General features: G+C 39.0%; 1 protein-coding gene across 7 annotated transcripts in view; it reads right to left on the bottom strand.

Moving 5' to 3' along the window:
- Positions 1-20,469, bottom strand: part of COL19A1 (collagen type XIX alpha 1 chain) — a 187,409-nt gene that overhangs the window by 109,479 nt on the left and 57,461 nt on the right. For 6 of the 7 annotated variants that reach the window (XM_032104736.1, XM_032104741.1, XM_032104740.1 and 3 more), the window contains exon 11: positions 9,972-10,016. The exons of the other annotated variant lie outside the window; for it this stretch is intronic. In XM_032104736.1, the coding sequence (XP_031960627.1) occupies positions 9,972-10,016 (45 nt within the window). The remainder of the gene's footprint in view (positions 1-9,971; positions 10,017-20,469) is intronic. 7 annotated transcript variants of the gene reach the window in all.

Genomic DNA, 20,469 nt, shown 5'->3' with positions numbered 1-20,469 from the left:
TGGTCTAGTAGAAGGTGTCCCATGGCAGGAGGATTGGAACTAAATGAGCTTTAAGGTCCCTTCCAAATCAAACCATTCCATGATTTTGTGATTTCATCTATAAATTTACATCCTCGCCTTCATGCCTATTTTATGAATAGAATTTTTAAAGAAGTATCAAAGTATGAGACTAAACTATAGGAACAACAAGGCTCCATAAGCATGTATGCAATTTATGCCAAATGTTATTTCTAAATATTGCAGCATCAATACTGTTTATTAGATTATCCTATTGCTCCTTCTCCTTAAATACCTGTCAGTATAGTCTTTTTCGTAAAGTGTAATCCTCTACAACAGGTCTCAGTTGCTAAATGTGCATCATTTGTTACAGATAAAAATTGTTACATTAATTTTAAATTAATTGCCATTTATTAGCTACCAGTCAAAAGGCTTACAGCCTTGTTTCTAAACTAGCAAGTGTTTTCTCTAGGCATCTATAGCTGTAATGACATCCAGTCATCCATTTCTGGATGTGCCTTCACAGAAATCTCCAAAGTGGCATGGAAGCCACCGTTACTGGAAGGAGTACATGTAAAAGACTTGGCACTCTGCTCACACTATTAAACCTCACATCTCAACGCAGTGCCCCCTAAGGAAGCTGCAGTGCTTCTGATACCCCAAATAGCTCATCAGAACAGGCATGGGTGTTTCTGCAGAGCACCACATGTACTTTCTTTTCCAGAGCTCCACATCTGGGCCTATGTCAGGGGTTAGCATAACTTCGGAAGTGATTTTCCTGCAAAGAGGTGCTTACAGCTTCCTTTATGACCTAACAGAACCTATTAACTAGCTAGTTTGAATATTGACAATTTTTTAAGCCACTTAAAAAAGTTTGACACGCCTCTGTGGTCCACATTTAAGAATGGACAAACCCTGGGAAAGTTCTCTCTTGCTTCCAGCCTTGGGACAGGTAACTGGGCCGGGCCAGGGCCAGGCCGGGACACAGCCATCCTGGAGCCATGTGGCCCTGTTCCACCCGCAACCCCCCACATCCCTGCTATGTGCAGACGGCGCGGCCCAGTTCCCGCCCCCCCTCTCCAGTGTGGCCAAAGATTGAGCTGAAGCTGCCTGGCAAAGATCATGTGACCAACATGGATAAGCAAACTTCAGCTGCAAGGCCTGGGTGAGATTAACCCTTTTAGTGCTGTAAGTTTCCTCCAGAACAGATGAAGCCTGCAGACATTAGGTAAAGAAAGAAGAGCTGAAATCCTGAGGGAGGAGGAAGAGGAGATGCTTAGAAGCTGAAATTCTGTTGTAAAGCTATGGTGGTGATGGACTATGATACATCAGAGTACCCGTTGTAATTTCATGGAAGCATGGGGGGGTGGAGCGTTCAAACTGCACTTGTGAGCAAAACTACCTGTGCTGAAACAACCAAATGCTGAAGCAGCTGTAATTTGATGAGAAGTTTGAACAGGGAGAGATGGAAGTGATGAGGACTCTTGCTTCAAATTGGAAGGAGAAGACCTCTGTTCCTACAGATGCTCCCAGAGATAGTCTTAGAGATGAAGATGATGAGGACCCCTTTGCTCCCAGGGAAGGGAGAGGGCCTCTACTCCTAGAGATGAAGACACTCCCAGAGATGGGTGAAGAGAACCTTTGTTTTTGAACAGCTCAACCTTAAAATGGTACCCCAGTAGCTCAAGAGTGGACCATCGAAAGCAGTTGTGGGAAAAGCTGTAAGTCGGGGGAAGGGACTCACATGCGAGTCTCACATGCGGCTGTCTCGTTGTGATATTGAAGCCATGAGAGAATTTCTTGTGGAGATGTCTCCATAGCATGAGCAAGAGAGACTCCTCTCCTCTTCCTAAATGAACTGAACAAGGTTATTATGGAAGTGGTAAACAGATTGAAAATCTCAAGGGTTGTCTTTTTACATTGTCAGTGGGAGAAGGGAGAAAGGTGGGGGGAGGAGAAGTGTTCTGAAGGTGTGGTCTGATTTTTTTTTCTTCTTTTAGGTCTGTTAATAAACTTCTTTATATTCTTTTGAGTTTTGTGCCTGCTTTGCTTTCTCCTAGTTCTTACCTCACAGAAGGTAAATGAGTAAGTGGTGAATATTTTGGACCAAACCTCTACAGCCTACCATACAAGAAGCTTTCTACATTGTGGGAGCAATTGGACTTTGGAGAGATTTGTGGACCAAAGTAAATTACAGAATCACAAAATATTTTGAGTTGGAAAGGACCTACAAAGATCATCAGAGTTCTGAACTCTGTCAGGCTCAAGAAGTATTTGGACAATTGTACTCAATATGTGCAAATGCCCATTTTCAGAGCTTAAGATAAGGATACCTTTCTAATGCCAAAAGGCCTCCACACCTCTCAAATATTACTTTTATAATCCAAGGCAGAAAGAGGTTGAGAGTCCACACCAGCATTCATGTATTGCAAAATCTGTTTTCCATTAATCTTATTCTCAGCAGGACTTGGAGTGTTTATACTCAAACCTCGAAGAAAACCATTTTGAAGTACACAACGATCTGGTGAAGATACCAAATTAAAAAGGATAAAACAGATGCAGATGGACTGTGACAAACTCACTACAGGCATTATAAGATGAAATGACATGGTGAAAGGACAAATGAAGTTCAGTGTAGATATACACCAAATGATGAAGATTGTAAAATCCTTATATCCCCTATATACCCTTAGCACCCGTGAAAACAAACACAACTTCCTAAATGCAATGACTGGTAACAGCCAGTTCAAAAGGATCAAGGATAAGATCTTGAGGCCACATTCAAAGCTAAAGAGAGGATAGAACAGTCTCTGTGGGGAGACAAGAAGGCACAGAGAATAAACCAAAGAATTTCTCTGTGATATTACATAGACTGAAGTTCTTGTCTCTTCCATCTTTAAACACTGGAACACAACTCAGTAATACGCAGAACCAACTAGTAAGGATGATCCAATACAGAACATTTTTCATAGCAGGATATACTAAGTAAGCTGGTATTCTTCAATTTGAAAGAGACAGCTCAGGAAGCTTATTGATTCTCGATTGATACTGAAAAGGAGAACAGGAACCTTCTGAAGGAAGTAGGGGACACCAAATCAAATTAAGAGGAAGAAGGTTCCAAATAAATGAAAGGAAGAATTTCTTCAAACACAAAGATAAATGGTGTAATTCCTCACCACAGGATATTGCAGATGCTCAAAGTTTACATGAATCCAGGAGAAAACTGTACATTCTAGTGGGAGAAAAGTCCATTGAAGACTTTTAAATTCACTGAAAATACATCTGCTGAGATGCAGTCTCAAATAATTGAAGGCTGGAAGAGTACTATACTTGGTTACTTTGTCCTTATGCTTTTCTCCAGGGCACCACTTCTGGCTATCATTATAAGCAGGATGCTGAGCCTGATGAACCTTTAATCTAACCAAATGGGTATGTGTAAGTAAATTAAACAGTGATAGGACCTGGAACACGGTCATCTATATAATTTAATTGATAGACCCCAGCTGTGAAGGTTTTTTGCAGACATTTCAATGAGTCCAATTAGCATTTCCTCATATAATTCCCAGGCACACTTCAAAAGTTAACATAGGCTAGGGACTATTCTCAACAGACACTATTGATTAAGCCTGTTTCAAAGGGCAAGAGCATTAAGCAGTAGGAAGATGGCCAGATCAAGCCAAATACCACAGAACTACTTGATAAGCCCTGGTAAAGTTTAGCTTACTAAGATGCCAACGTGACTGCATTTATTTCAGGGGGAGACTTCCTGTAGAATTTCTAAGCTTTTCCTTTTTTCCCAGACTATCTCTGATTATAGGTGATCCACTTGGTAACAAAAAGAAATCTCAAATAAAAACTTGTAACATTTAACCTTGTACGACTTCATGAAAAAAAGATCTAAAATGCTACCCAAAAGAAGGTGCAAAGAGGTAACTAAATCATTACAAGAAGAAGAGAAAACTCGTATACCTCCCTATATAGCATTAGGAGACAAGTATGAAAAACCTCTATTCACATTTATATCCAGCTGGTAAAGCACTCAGTCTTGCCTGCATGAAATAGGATTTCAAGGATTTCAAAAATTCTTCTCCCTGTCCCCATGAAGTATCTGCATTGATGGTTAGCACAGGTAAGAGCCAAATTTTCAGCACAGTGGCACTGACTCCACCCACATCTGAACAAACTAGGGAATAGGACCCTAAGTCTATCATGCAAATCGCACATTCTTCCATTACGGCCAAAAACATTAAGACCAACAGGTTGTGTCCATGGTTACACCAAGATTTGCAATTTATGGAATTTCTATTCTAATCTTTTGCTCAGACTGAAGCATTTCTAGCAGAATCTACAGCTCATAAATAAAAGCACTCTACTAGTACACGGGGTTACCTACTGCTTCTCTTAATTGTAGTTTTCTAGTATTTTTAATTATAGACCTTTGAGGTTCGTGACTGTCTTCTATTTATGCGCAATAGCTTCTATTTTTCAAGTAAATTGGAAGCTTCCCCAGTACTTGAGTGTCTGGTTTTACTACTGAATTTTATGATACAGATATTAAAACATTAGAACCAGTAAATAATGACTAACTTCAAACCAGCATGTTAGACTTGGAAAGGTGATTCTTTCTTCATTTACTTATGCTTATTTAAGACAAGCATATTGAAGAGTGAAACAAAAGACCATACCTGGAGACACCCTGGAAATTTATAGCCTTGTGTATTCTGAATGGACAGAAGATAGACAGAGGAGTATTTTATTAGGTGTGATAGGATGAAACAGAAAATGTTAAACCTCCAGGAAATCTTCTTGACACTAAGATCTATTAGGAATTGTCTTCTAAAGGAAATAGATGAAGCCCTGTTTCCTGGGATAATTCAAATTGTACTTCAGAAAATAGTAAATATATACAAAGAACATCCTGCGTTTAGAAGAAAATTAAGCAGATGAAATTTTTTTCTACATTTAGGCTGGACAAACCCCAGACTCCTCCTCTCTTCTCAAATTTATACACAGGCAAAAGCACAATTAAAACATGCAATATGTAAAGTAAAAAGGATGAAACTCTGGAAATAATAAATGACTATCATTGTGGTTTTATTCTCAAAGTTTCCCTTATTCAAATACATGTAACTTTTAAACTAATATCATTTTACGGAGAAGTATTAATCACAGAATTATAGTAAAATAATAACTTTACCAACAATCAAATGTTTACAAGTGCATATCACAGCACATAAACTGCTACATAGTTCAGGTCCAATGACATCCAGTTTCAAAATCCTCTATTTCAAGTGTGAGATGAAAGGGAATATGCTTTATGAAGGAAAGCAGCCAGTCCAGCCAAACTGCAATTGAAGAGTCCCTGTCCAGCACAGCAGTCCTCCTACTGTCACAAATCCTGAGTCTTCTGAGATATCAACTAGTCCTGTGATTTCATAATGTAACAGCACACCTTGCCTCTCTGACTTAAAACACAAACGGGGATTTTATACCAGCATTTTGAAACAGCTAAGCAAGGCAAGGAATTTAGGATTCCCAGCTTCATGAAATGACTGTTATCTATTAGTGACAAACAAGTCATGTTTGATCAGCTATAATTAACATGTAAATGTGTTGGCTTTTCTTTCACCCTATTTCAAATAAAATTTAGATTTGTTCCACACATACTGCGAAATGTTAATGAAACCTATATGGTGTTCATGTTCCCTGTGTCCCAGAAAATTGAATTCTCAGTGTTCAAGCTCATTTACAAAAAGAATCATATTTGTAAAGTGTACTAAAGAAAATACATATTCTAGCCAAAATGGTAGACAAGATGACAGAAAAAATGGGGGACCTGGTTGAAGAGTACTAACTGGAGTGACCAAAGGAAGCAGTAACAAGGAGGAAAGAATTAATTACAGGTTTAACAAAGGAAAAAGACATCTTAAAGGTTATTTGTTTAATTTGGGTATTTAAGCTGGACATTAGACACAAGTTCTTCTCAGAAGAAGCGACTGGGCATTGGAATGGACTGTCCAGGGAGGTGGTGGAGCCACTGTCCCTGGAAGTACTTAAAAAAAGACTGGATGTGGTACTTACTTCTATGGTCTAGTTGATAAGCTAGTGTTAGGTCATAGGTTGGAGTTGATGATGTCAAAGGACTTTTCCAACCTAGTTAATTCCATGATTCTATGATCAGCTAACAGGCATTGGGCCTGTTCCAACTCCGAAATGATGCACATACTTCTAGTATGAAAATAAGTAAGAATAAATTAGATTTCAACCTCTGCTGGTTTCAAGATAGGTCTGAGATCTTGAAGCCTATAGAGGTTGAAATCCAGACCCAAACCTGTTGATCAGGCCAGGTTGTTCAGGGCTCCTCTTGAACACCTCAAGAAAAAGTTGGTGCTGCAAAACCACTTTGGGCAACTTGTTCCAGAGCTTTACAGTCCTATCACAGAAAACTATTTACTGGACATTAAAAACAAGCAAGTATATATGTTAAAAAAGAAGCTGTCTTGGTATTCCCTGTGCTCATCCAATTAGAAATAAGTGTAAGTGATACCTTGCGTAATTTTGATGCCATTAACAGAAAATGGCAAAGACATTTAAGATAATCTCATCTCCCATGTTTTCATGAAGCAAGTCTTTAGTTTATTCCCTTTTGTGTTACCAGGATAAAAAGTGCAGGCCACTGGAAGAGGAAATTACTTCTGTAATAAACAAGTGTCAAAATTAAAACCCCTTTCCTAATGGCTACACATCTTCCTTGCTGCACTTCCATCCCACTGCTCTGCATGCACTACAGACACGCAAACACACCATTCCTCCTTGCAGCAATGTTATGTATTTGAAGGCTGTTCACATATTTTTTTCAGCTGACTCTACACTAAGAGTCAATCATGCTGTCCTTCCTCAAGGGTTCTCTATTCCTTAGCACCAGTCATTCTCAGTGCTCACCTTTCAAAATCTGTAAAATTGAAGCCATATCAGTACCAAATAGTACTTTTTAATAGGGCTTTTTAATCAGTGTTGCAGACAATAGTTCCCTTTGGAGTACCTTAGTATAAGTCTTTCAGTTGCAATTTTATTTACCTGTATTCTGTTTGTGATCTAAATAATCCTCAGATTTTAATTTCTGTGTAGGTACTACTTGATTTGGGTTTATTGCAGCTCATATTTATTCTCCCCTGCAAGTAGTTCTTTGCACTCATTCTTTCTATGTTTGATCCCATTTGGTTTTTTTCAGGCTACATCTCTGATTTATCAAGAACATTCTGGATTTTAAAGCTTTCTTCTAGTTATTATCAGTACCTTCTGGCTTCCTATCATCATGAAATGTAATAGTCATATTTTCTACCCCATACTGTAAAATTAAAATTCTAAGCATTATTAGAAGAAGAAAGATCCCCATGATATAGTCTGCCTTCTTGGCAGCAAACCAATTAAAACGTCTCTCAGCATATACTTTTCCAGTCACGCTATAAAAGGGTAAACCAATGTTTTTGTTGCAGTTATAAGACTATCATGTAAGAGTGTCATTATCTATGTAACACAAAGAAAACAGAATACAAAGAAGAATTAAAAGAAATTCACAGTGAGAGCATATTTCCCTTGGAGGGAAAGCTTGCAGCATAACACCTGCACACACAGTCTGTACTTCCCATACCACTACTGGCTTCTGTAAGAGAGAATCAAGTTCAACATTGACCAAAACCACAGGAAAGCAGATCAAGACTTTTGGATTCCTCAAGAAGAACCAAGTTTGTCTTGAGAAACTCTTAAACAGCCAAAAAGAATCTCCCTCAATAATTTACATTATAGATGCTTCCCATAACAGTAATATACAAATGATGACGTACTGTCACCTCAGTAATCTCTCCCTCTCTGATGTCCCCAAGGCTTGCTCTGCCAAAGCAGAACCTAATACAATAAACAACTATTGTCATTTGATGAAACTAGAGGGACAAGGCTGAGTTGGTTTCAAGGATTCAATCCTACAGAATGATAGGGTCACTGAACCAAAAGTACAGGATGGTTCATTTTCATGTACTTCTGTGGGGACTTTGGAATGGCAAATGTCCCACATTGAGGTAGCTGTGTCTCACCCTAGGTGATATGCAAAATAGAGTGTGCAAAAAATTTTGTTCCTTAAAATGCAATATGAGCCAGAACGTTTGATAATAGGAAAATTTTCCATTTCAGTCTTTGTAATCTTGTTTGTTACACACAAATTAATATAATTATTTCATTTTGTGCTGCTATGTTAAAATGCAAATGTGTTGATAATTTTTTTATACTGGAGTTTAGTAGCTGAAACTCTGAATTGTTATCCTTAAGCAATTGTTTGAATTAAAGCTGAACTGAACAACTGCTGAAGACCTACTTCCCATAACTTTAAAACACACACTTCCCACACAAACATCTGATGCTTCTGATGAGACTAGCCCAAATTATTTTGGCATGATCACTGGTAAGTAAAGATCCTTCCAGTCTTATATTTCCTTTAATTTGAAGGGCAGTTGAACGCAGCATTATTAGTTACACTGGAAGTATTTTTAAATGGGACCTTTTAATGATCACCTGAATTTATGAGACAAAAAAGAAAAAAAACAGTCTAAGCATGCTGGTTTAGCTTCCACATAAGAAAAATGTGACTACCAGTGGTTGGGTCATTTTATCTCTGCTTTAAAATAAGGGGAATCAAGCAAAGAGAGTGGCAGCAACAGCTGGAACCATGTGCCTGTGCTCAAACACGATTTATTCATAAAACTCGAAGAGAGCACAGCACAGCTGCAGAGCAATAATGCGGAGGGGAAAAAAAAAGAAAAAAATCCACAAGCCCTTCAGAACTGATGAATAATGATACTACAGAGGAAATAAGATCTGTCAGTGGAGTTAGAGACACTCAAGCTTAACAAGTGGTTTTCTTAGAGGCTGAATCCTCACATTATAAATGTTAGTTGCTATGGATGCTGGTTTTTATTTCTGATACTCCTTCCTTCTTGGCTACTGGGATACTTCCTCCTAAAAAACCCTCAAAATTTTAAATCTGCTTCAATTCTGTTAATGCATAGCATTCTTTCTTTAAAATACGAACTCTGGAAAGCTGTCTGACACTTTTGAAGAGGTATGGTGGGTGAGTGAATATATCCATGTCCAAAGCAGAGATATGGGATACACATCATAAGGTCACCCCAAGACAGCAGCCTAACTCACAAATGTATTACACTTTTTTAAATTCAGAAGATACCCCCTACTTACTATTTTCATCAGTCTGAATATTGCCAGAATAGCAGCTTCTGTCATTCTTCATCTTTATGATACATAAATTCAGCAGAAATTCTTTTCTGCACCCTTTTTAGACAGTGGGCTGAAGCACAGAGACACTACCTGCGTTTCAAGAAAAGGCTTCTTTCAGGTTGCCTGATCCAAACCAGCCAAAAATAGTGAGAAACCAGTAAACAGGCTTGAACATGGTTGACAACTGAATTTGCAACCATAAACTCTCATCACTGTTACTTTTTTGTCCTATTAGACAAGCTGGTATCTGGCTCTTCCTCCTACTTTTCCCTCAACACAGATTCACTTGCCTTTGATGACCTGTGAAGACTTACCTGTCAGAAGTAACACAAGAAGATTGGGTTGCATCATCTAATGCCACCCAGTGCTGGCATTCTATCAGCCAAGACAGCCTTCTGCAAGACCAGTTCAGCTCCCATTTTAATACAAGCTATTGAACAGTTTCCTGCCACTGCAGAGGTTCTGTTGGTTCCTCGTAAAACTTTTTCTTAGGGAAAAAAAATCTAAAAGAAGCCCTGATGGCACTCAGTAAACACACAAAGAACTTCTTGTTCTTAAGCATTTACATAGCAAAAATTTAAGAATTTTATTAATTAAAGGGTTAAGGTAGACACTCAGAACAAAGCTCTACTTGGCTGGCCATATATCATATTGTTAAACCAATAAATAACACAGACAGAATAATTTACCTCTTCACCTTCTTCACCTTTACTACCTGGAAAGCCACGTTCACCCTGGAACACAAAAGGATGAAATACAAATCTCAAACAAATATTGTTCAAGTAATTGCATTCTTTAAAATAATTTTACTGCACTGAACTTTTATTATGAGACAAAAATGAAATAATTTGGATGCTGATTTTCTCTCATTCAGAAAGGTGGGAATTCTCTACAAAAAATGATATGGCTTTCCATAGTTTTGTCAATTAATAGGAGTCATTTATTTTTCCATTCATCCTATGGGATTTTCTCAGCTTTAAAAATTCTCAACTATTTATTGACTCTAGACCTGCTTATTGCAGTACTTCTATTCTTCTGCAGAACCAATTTTAATACATTTATTCACATTAGTACCTTCATTTTAAATTTTAAACATGACTAGTCAGCTGTGAAGGTCTCCAACTGGATCAATTGAAAAATATACAGATACGAATTATGAAAAAAACCCTAATTTCTTGCACTTTGAAAACCATATCCAATTACCCAAGCATTAAAAACAAACCAAAACAAAAAACAAAGAAAGAGAAAACACAGAAGTGATGAATTTTAAACTATTAACTCAATTTCAGCAGACTAAATTCTTTGTTTGATGGTATTTCAATAAAAAGGCCTGTTATAATGCTCTTTCCAGCTTTAATTTCCTAATTTTGAGCTCAGAAAGGGATCATAATGTACAATCAAACTATGTTAACATCTTCATGAAATGCAGTTTGCAGTCTGTCTATATTATACAAGAATAACACCTGCTCTAGGTTTTTATTAATGTATACTTGCATGTTTTGTGAGACATACAGAAGGCAGATGGGCAAAATTATATACAGACAGCACAAAAATGACCTAATTAAAAAAATCCAAACTTTTTCTTTCTCCCTCAAATCGTCTAGCAGGAGATGATTTGCATGTCTTTTCCAGTCCCCAGAATTCAGTCTCATGGCCTCAGTACAACACACAGGAGTTTTTATACATCTGTAGACAAAAAGAGTGGAAAATATCCAAAGGAGAACTTATTGTGGTTTTTAAAATTCCTTTAAAAAAATTAGACAGAGCAATGTCTAAACCTTCCTTCACTCTTCAGAGAGTATAATTTCCTTAAATAGAAGTCTAAAGTTTAAGTAAGATTAACTAGAACAGCTGGCTATAACTTGCAGAATTTCTAGCAGCATTTTGTCAAATCTTTCAAGTAATGCATCATGCATGTACTGATCATGTACTACACATCTGGGAATTAAATTCAAAGCTTTGGAGGTGTGCAGATGTATAAATTATCAGATAGTTCTGGACTTTTCATCACCTACCTACAGTGGTTGCCTTTTGCTTTTTTCTTCTGGCAGGGGTGGCTCATACAATCAACAGCTCAGTTTTGGAGGCAAGCCCAAGAACAAGCATGTAAAATGGTATCTAGTGAAATGAACTTCAACATGCCCTCTGTTGGGATTTTAGGAGTTCTTCTAGTTTTTTTCTGTTAAAGGAATTTTCCCCCATACTGGTGCTAGGGGAACAAATGGTCAGGTGCTTAAGAAGAACAAAAGACCTGGCTGCTCTTTTTGTTTCACCTGGGTATGTAGTCAGTCGGTCTCAGCGTTGGGAAAGAGAGGGAAGCTGCTTGTTCTTCGGCTGTTTTTCTTTCTGCCGGAGCAGCCCCGGGATCCCAAGCCCACCTTCCCTGCCCCGCTGGAGGCCGGGCTGTGGCCGCCCTGCCCCGCCGCTGCTTCGAGCCTCCACTGCATTGTAGCTGTGCTTGACCTGCCTGCCCGACCCCCGGGGGGGTTCTCCGTTTGGATACACCTCGTCTGCCATCCGGGATTTGTGCTCGTCCCTGCCGTTCCAGCCTGCCGCTCCAGCCTGCTGTTCCCGAGGGTCCGGCCGGACACCGGGATCGGCTGCCCAGGGGTTTGTGAAGCCTTTGTTCCATCCCTTCCCGGGATCCCAGGGCACCGGTGCCGCGTGCTCCCCAAGCTCGCTCCGGAGCGCCCCCTGCAGCCGCGGGGGAACCATCGCACCTGCCCTGCTCACCGGGAGCCGCCAGCGCCCCTGCCGGCTGCGAGCGGAACTGCACCCGAGGGGAAAGGGCCCGACAGCCGAGAAGGCTGGGGCTGGGTTTGTGATTGTTTGCTGTCACTGCCATGGTTATTGCTGTTTTGTTTGACTGGTTATGCACATATAGATATATAATAGTAAAGAAGTGTTATTCCTGTTTCCCATATCTTTGCCTAAGAGCCCCTTGATTTCAAAATTATGATAACTCAGAGGGAAGAGGGGTCGCATCTGCCATTCCAAGGGAGGCTTCTGCCTTCCTTAGCAGACAGCTGTCTTTCAAACCAAGACACCCTCACCTAAAAATGAGAGGCTAATTCCTGAAATAATTTACAAACGTATATGATTTCTGTTTGGTTCATCTAGTTTTCCTTTTTTGCAAAAGGTCAGATCAGGTATTCTTTTGAAGCCCCTTCCAACCCAGGCTGTTTTATGATTCCCATTCTTCCCCAACCGATGGACACACAACACAGCTAACACTTATTTTAAAAAAATTCATGGAAGTGTTTTCTTCATTTAGCTTTCCCATTTGTGTATTTACTCAATCCTAAACTCATTATATGAAAATTATTCTGAGATAGAGTCAACATTTCTCTGATAGTAACTTGTGTTCATTGCCTCTCATCCTTTCATTGTACACCTCTGACAAGTGTCTGGCTCTGACTTTTCCACACCCACCCAGTACTTACATACAGCAATGAGTCTGCACACCACCCACCACCCCTTCCTTTCCAAATCATCTCACCTTAAGGTTGAACAAGCCCAGCTCCCTCAGCCTCCCCTCTTACATCATGGGCTCCAAGTCCTGGCCATCTTGGTGGGTCTCTGCTGGACTGACCCCAGTGAGCTGCTCTTTATCCTCTCCAGGAAGCTCCAAAGTGGATGCAGAACTCCAGATGCAGTCTCACAAGCACTCACCAATCTCTCCTCCTGACCTGCTGGATATGCATCTGCTGAGGCAGCCCAAGATGCCTTTGGCCTTATTCAAAACAAGGACATCCAGCAGGACTCCCAACTCTTTTTCTGCAGAGCTGCTTTCTAGAAATTTGGCACCTGGCCTGTACTGTGGCAGGAGGCTATTCCTTCTCAGAGGCAGGCCCTCAGGTTTGCCTTTGCTTAACTTTAAGAGTTCTGTGGTAGCTCATTTCTCCAGCATGTTGAGAATATCCTTCCTGCCCTCCCTCCCTTCCAGTGCACTGACTACTTCCCTGTATTTGATAACGTCCACGAACTTGCTGAGAACCCCATTGTCCATGTTATTAATAAGGACATTAAATAATATTTGCCCTAATATTGCCTCATGGAGTACGACACTTGTTATTAGGCAGCAGTCAGACTGCATAGCACCATTCCATCTCTGACCCTAATCTTCCACCCACTCTGCTGTCCATTTATCCAGTCAGGACCTCACAGATTCTAGTGTAATTATACGTCTGAAAACTATGCCAGAAGGCTAGCGGAAAACAAGGTATACAACATCCACTGCTATCCCCTAATCCACACTGACAGTCATTTTACCAGAGTAGGCAATCAGGTTGGTCAGTGTGATTTGTCCTTGGTAAATCCACACTGGCTGATCACAGTGACCTTCTAGTCCTTCCTGTGTTCAGACATTCCTTGCAGGATTTGCTACATAATTTTCCCAGAGACAGAAGTATGGGTGACTGGCCTGCAGTGCAATGGATCCTTCTTGAAGATGGATGTGATGTTTGCTTGTTTGCAGTCATCAGTGACCTTTCCCAGTCATCACAATTTTTTGATAATGACAGAGGGCAACCCTGCAGTGACATCAGCCAGCTGCCCCAGCACCCCTGGATGCATAATGTTTGGTATCTTGCAAGCATTCAAGTAGCTTAAGTGCTCCTTAACACTCTCTTCTGCTTCAGTGGTCAACAGTTCATTATCACACTCTCTGCTAGCATGTTTAAGTAACCTGGGAGGCCTGAGGGCAAAACTTACTAGGGAAAAAACAAGGTGAAAAAAATACTGCGTACTCTCAGCCTTTTCCATATCCCCCACTCCATTAAGCAGCAGGTCAACATTTTCTTCAGCTTTATTTTTGCCATGGATGAACTTAACAGAAGCCCTTCATGCTGCCCTTAAACTCTCTTATTAGTTTCAATTCCAGATAAGTTTCTGGTTTCCTAACTCCATCACCACATGCTCTGGCAGTGTTTCTATGTTCCTACTGGGTAGCTCAGCCCTGCTTCCACTGTTTACTTTCTTTTCTGTCTGAGGTCAGCCAGAAGCATCTTGTTCATCCATGCTGGCCTTCTGCCATACTCACTCAACTCCCTGCATAACAACATGGAGTGTTCCTGGGGTTTTAGGAAGCTGTCCTTGAAGATAAACCAGCTGGGCTCCTCAGGTTTGCAGGACAGTCTCAATCACTCCTTGGCTTGCTCTTTGCCAGACTCAACAAATTTTTCTCCTTGAAACTCTCCTCAGATGTCTTGTTTTCCAGGCCCCTGAAAATAACTAATTTCCTGCTGGACCCTCTCTGGTTTCTCCACATACTTTGTGGAAGTGAGGGTGGAGGAACTCCCCAAACATGATGCAGCATACCAGGTGCAGCACCACCAAGCAAAGAAGTGAAAATATCTCCCCCTGATCTTCTAGGTGTAGTTTTAATTATATAGGCCAAGATGTGGTTTACTTCATTCCAGTAGGAGAACACTGTTAGCTCATAATTCAGTCTCGTGTCTACCTCCCCATCATTTTCAGCAATGCTGCTGTTAAACAAGTCAGTTCTCTGCCTGTACCAATGTTAGTGATCAACTAATGCCTTGTGTTTCAGCAATAATCCAGATTTTTTTGCACATATTTGAATTTTTTAAAAAAAATTCCAAATTGGAGAAAATATAGTCAACAAAACATAGGTAAAGTAGTTCAGGAAATTTCCACTTGACAGTATAGAAAATAGTATTAGCCACTGGTAATTTCAAAGAATTCAAATGCTGCAGAAATAAAAAAAGAGTGGAATTTGAAAAGTAACACATTAATGACTGACTTAAATTCTCCTTTCTGTGACAAAATTCTCATATTAAGTTAGGCAAAACATTTCACACAAGTTTTTCATGGACAGCCATTGGCTGCTTGTCTTGCACTGCAAGATTGCTGATCTGATTTTGAGAGTTTTAAATATACCTGCAGTACAAGTCAGCGAAACCCTGGCTTTGAATGCAGAAATTGATAGACTGTGGTAATCTTGTTGCTGAACAAAATGCTGGCTACCTCATCTGCAGAAAATAAGTTTGTTCCTTCCTTCCTTCCACTTGTGCTATATTACAGGAAGTATCTGCCCTAAAGATACACAAATTGCATCAAGGTCATGTTGCAGAACATTTTCTTGACATTTTAATAACAACAAAATAATGGGGATTTGTGTGGTCTCTTAATTTGTTGAAGCAGCAGAACTATTTCCCCTAAAATTTTCTAAAAGGAATTAGCTGGACAGACATTAAGATTTAATCCCAAATATTTGCCATTAAAAGCAGGTGCAATCAACAAAAAATCTGACCATGAAAAGAAGCAATTTTAACAAGTATTACCAGCAAGTTCTATAATACATATGTCTCTTTTTGCAAGTTCTGGCTTTCCTACAATACTCCACTTCTGGAAAGGACCAAAAGATTAAAACGGAAGAGTGGAAGAAGTGCTGCTCCTCATCTCATTTTGCTGAGATCTCGAGACTCTCAAATTTCAAATTTTTGAATCTGCAATCTTGTACTTGGGAAGATCTGTACAGTTTGAAGACTTAGACAACTGCTCTTAATGCAAAATAATACTGCTGGGCAGGTTTGTACCCCAGCACCACATGCCTTTTTCTCTTTTGAAAGTTCCTCTGTCACATTATACAACTCAGAAACTGGATATGTAATTCAAGTACAATTTATGTAGATACTGTACAGCTGGCAAAAAGGATGTTAGGACTGCAAATGGTTAGAATGAAACTTTTGTTTGTTTGTTTGGGTATTTGTTTGGTTTGTCTTCTACCCTGGAGCCAGTAAGACCAGGTTTGCCAGGAGCACCTACTAAGCCAGCTTCCCCCTGAAACAAGGTGTACACAGCCATCATTTTACAGACCTAACTCATGACTGAGCTAAATTAAGATAAAAAGGCATCTGGACATGTATTGCCTCTTATTCCTATTCTATGGAATAGCTGAATTCATTTCTAGGGTTATTTGTGTCTGTTAACTTATATTTGGTAAATATACTTTTCCCTTTCAAAATAATAGGCCATTAACAATTACAGGTTATCTACTTCTGCAGCAGATACAGCTGTACTCTGCTTCAGACAACTGGACAACAAAAAAAGATTAGAGAATTTTGATCACGTGAAAAGCTTTCTCAAGCCTTGTTTCAGGCCCTATTCAGAAGAAGACACACCAGAAGACACTTGCATATTACCCACGTACCTAAAACCCCAACAAGTGTACCACAGCTTCCACTCTCTCCCCAATACCTATCAGGCACTTGGGCACACAGGGCTCTACACCTAAACCATTAGGTCCAGCAGGGAGCTGTACATACAAAGCTGACTGCTGTTTTCTAGGCTCGGCTCAAAGGGGCGTTTCAGATCTTTCCTTCATCTCCCAGTGCCCAACTTACTCAGCAGGAAGAAATGCAAATCCTGATCCTCTGCAACCAGGCAGGCTTGCCCTACTTCCCAAGTGAATGTTCTCTATACGCTGTTAATTTACTGTGTCCTCTAACCCATGTTTTTTAAAAAGAGCAAAGTTAAGTCATCTGTACAGTTGTTTGTAACCCTTGGCTACCAAATTACTTTCTCTTTGCACCGCCCATGAAAATTAAGGATCTGATTTGAGTTTACAAATTCCACTCAGAGAACCAGATGCTTAAAAGTTACCTTCAGAAGCTGAGCATAAGTAAAACCAAACACCTTGTTAATCAAAAATGTTTTTAAAAGGTCACTATTCAAGCTGAATAGCACAGTAAACTTCCTCTACAATATTTGAATAAGGACTATTTGAACAAGGACTATTTGAACAACAGAAAAAAGTAAATCAAGAACTTTGAGTTGAGAATTACAGACATTTAAATTCTGCATTTAATATACAGCTTTACAAGGAAAAGGTATAGCTAAAGGCCTAGTAGTATTTAATTTAGAATTAAAATGTAAAATATTGCAGTAATTTCCTTTTCCTTCTTAGAAAAGTGTATTAAATAATTACAGACCTAGTGAGAACCTGTCTCTGCCACTCAAAGCTAAGAACCACCCTCCATGTACAGATTCATGAAATATGCCACTATGAGGTACATTACTTTTTGTCATAATTACACTATAATTACTGAGATAAATTCTGGTAAAATTCGTCTAGGCACATATGACTTCAAATAGGAGCTTAGAAGACTTATTAAAAGAATCTAAAATTAAATGTTTTCTCCATTCCATTCATGGATCTGATGTCCTTGACAGAAGTTGGCCCTAGTAACTTGCGCACCACCCGACTGAGTTTTCTGTCCAAGCCAGAATTCAGCAACAAAAGAAAGTTTTGAAAGTTCACTTGTTTGATTCCAAGCCAAGCAGATACAAAAAGAACAGAGACAAAGGAAAAACTCCAGTCTCTCTTAAAAAAAGAAAGAGCCAATAAAAGAACGATTATTCATCAGAATGATACAAATAATTAAGCAAATAAATACAAAGCCCTCATGACATAAAACAATTAAAATACATCTTAAAATAGCTTGCCAAAATGGCATTTTTGTAACTCCACTTACAGCACAGTTTCCAACATCTTCTTTTCAGCTCCCCCCTGTAACAATACATGGTAGCATTCTGGGGAAAAATTCTAATTAATCGTTACAAGTAATCCTTAGCCCTTCATTTTCTCTAGATTTATAGGATGAATTGTGAAAAATTCTTCATAGTCGGCTACCAGATAATAACATTTCATCTTCCCTGCTGTATTGGATCACTGTAAACTAGAAAAACATCCCCAAAACACAGTCACAGGTTTTTTTGTGAAGACAAGTCTTTTGTCTTGCATTGTTTAATCAGTGTACTACAAATTAATATTTCTTCAACACAACAATGCAAAAATACAATCCTACATCAATGCCATCAGTATTGATTCTTATTAAATATAATAAAATGATTGATGTTGTGATTTAGCTGTTTTGGAAATATGCAGTATATTTATAAACATGGTCCTTAATATATTTATAATTTATTGATTTTGCAGTTTGTAATTGCACTGCAACACCTTATAAAATTAGAGACTTGCTTTATACCTAAGAATTTTGAAGGTAAAGTTAGATGCTTTGTGTATGTGTATTTAACAACCTTCTTAGAATGCATTTACGTCAGTTTTTATACCTTGACTTCCACATTTAGCTATTTTCCCTCCCTAAATAAAGGACTTTCACACTAAAATAATTAAAAATAATAAAAGGAGAGGCTACCCTAACATACAAGTATATGAACTTTATCAGGAACATTGTTACCAGTACTGTCAAAAAATATGAATTAGGAATCACATTACCTAAACACACACACACTGAACAAAAAGGTAAAAAAAAAAAGAGAGAAAAGAGACTAAAAGAGAAGAGAAGAGAAGAGAAGAGAAGAAAAGAAAAGAAAAGAAAAGAAAAGAAAAAAGAGAAAAGAGAAAAGCCAAAAAAACCAAGTGTTGAAAGAAACTTTTATCAATCACTTGGAATGCATTTTGCTATTTAGACTATTTTAAGCACTAACAAGATTTATAATGGCAAACATGTGGGAACTTCATGAAATTCTCTTCAAGGCTGGGAAAGAGAAACAATTACTGTAAAATACTTTAAGCATTTTTCAGACATGATTCTGCGAAATTAAAAAAACTAAAAACAAAGACATCAAGAAGCACGCAGACATTTCTCCATTCTCAATATGGAAACCAAACATTTTTATTTTTAAATTTACTGGGGCACTGACTGTAGCTTGATTTAAAAAATAGGATTGATACTCCAGGGTTACTAGCAAGGAAACTCAGCAGAAGCAAAATCAGCACCGTCAAACACTACTTAGTGTTTTGATAATTTATGGATATGTGCCTTCCATTAGTCTAAGTATGCCAGACCCTTGGAATAATCTAATAGCCTGGTGTTTTAAAATGAGGACAACTATTTTTAGCATTGCAGAAATGGAGCGGAATGTTCAACAACGTACAGTCAGTGGGACTTGAGCAGCATCCTCCCCTGTGGAGCACGTACCCAGCCAGTGCAGAGCCACCAGCAGGGGCAGAGCTTTGCCTATGACACCTTTCTTAGCCTACTGGAATATTTCCTTGTTTCTTTAAACAGGCTCATGTTAATGGTTAGGATCACCTGATAGACTATTAGTTATATAAAAATATATTCAAAAGATATTTATTAAAACTTGCCCCATGAATTTCCTGGGTTAGTCATGTCAAGAAGTTTCTGTTGAACATCATGACATTTTGGCTTCACTACATCTACCAAGCCTTTCATTCCCTCTTGAATGAAGCTACTGGAGCTACCAGCACTTCCTGAGTTCTTGCTCAGTGCTATCCTTGATGCAGACTAGACCCATGTGAATAAGAATAAGATCCTCCCTTAAAATAACCTGGTGAAGAAGGGCTTGTGACAGGTAAATAGTTTGTTTCCTTTGCTCTGTCCTGCTGCCACAGCAGCCCCAGTGGAGCAGATACACCATGGTTTGGCCAAGGGGGTCAGGACAGGTTAGAGGACTCATGTTAAGTAACTGCTCAAGAGAAAGGCAAACAGCAATAACCCTACTGATCTTATTTGCATATTATAACATGGACTGAGTTCAGGAGGCACCAATTTTTCCTCATTCCCATCCCTTTCCATTATCCATCTTTGGGACAAGACTGACTCACCTGTCTGTTCAGGCAATTAGATGTTAATATACTCCAAATTAAACGACACTTGAAAATCTAGGTTTTGGTGCTTTGTATTCCGACTAAAGGATCAGCAGTCAGAGGCAGCTCAGAGCATCCGAGAGCATGGCCACAGGGCTCCTTACTCCAGACCGAACTCTCTTTAGTTGACATTGTTTCCTTTTCTGCTACAAACATGTCTTTAAAAGCACACAACTCACACAATATCTATATTCAAGTACATAAAGCATATCTATATTCAAATACATAAAACATTTCCTACATAAAGTACTAAGTCAAAAGTTTGTTCCTTTATTTTCGTCCCACAAATTATTTCCACCCAACAGAAGTCAGAGAAGTTCTGAAAAACCAAAGATGAAGGGGTCACTCCATTCATCGTCATGCACAGCTACAGGCAGGTATACTGACTTTTTTTTTTCCCTTTTTCTCATTTCTTTGGTAATAAACTGACGGAAGTCTTTGGGATATATGTCAAGGGCTGGTTTCTGTGCCATCAAAAGAGTATCAGCAGAAGCAGACCCTCTGCTGTCAATAGGTCTTGTTTCTTC

This window comes from Corvus moneduloides, chromosome 3, assembly GCF_009650955.1.
Source record: "Corvus moneduloides isolate bCorMon1 chromosome 3, bCorMon1.pri, whole genome shotgun sequence".
Classification (NCBI taxonomy): domain Eukaryota; kingdom Metazoa; phylum Chordata; class Aves; order Passeriformes; family Corvidae; genus Corvus; species Corvus moneduloides.
Note: the sequence above shows the minus strand (reverse complement) of the source record. Positions and strands in the feature narration are given on the sequence as shown.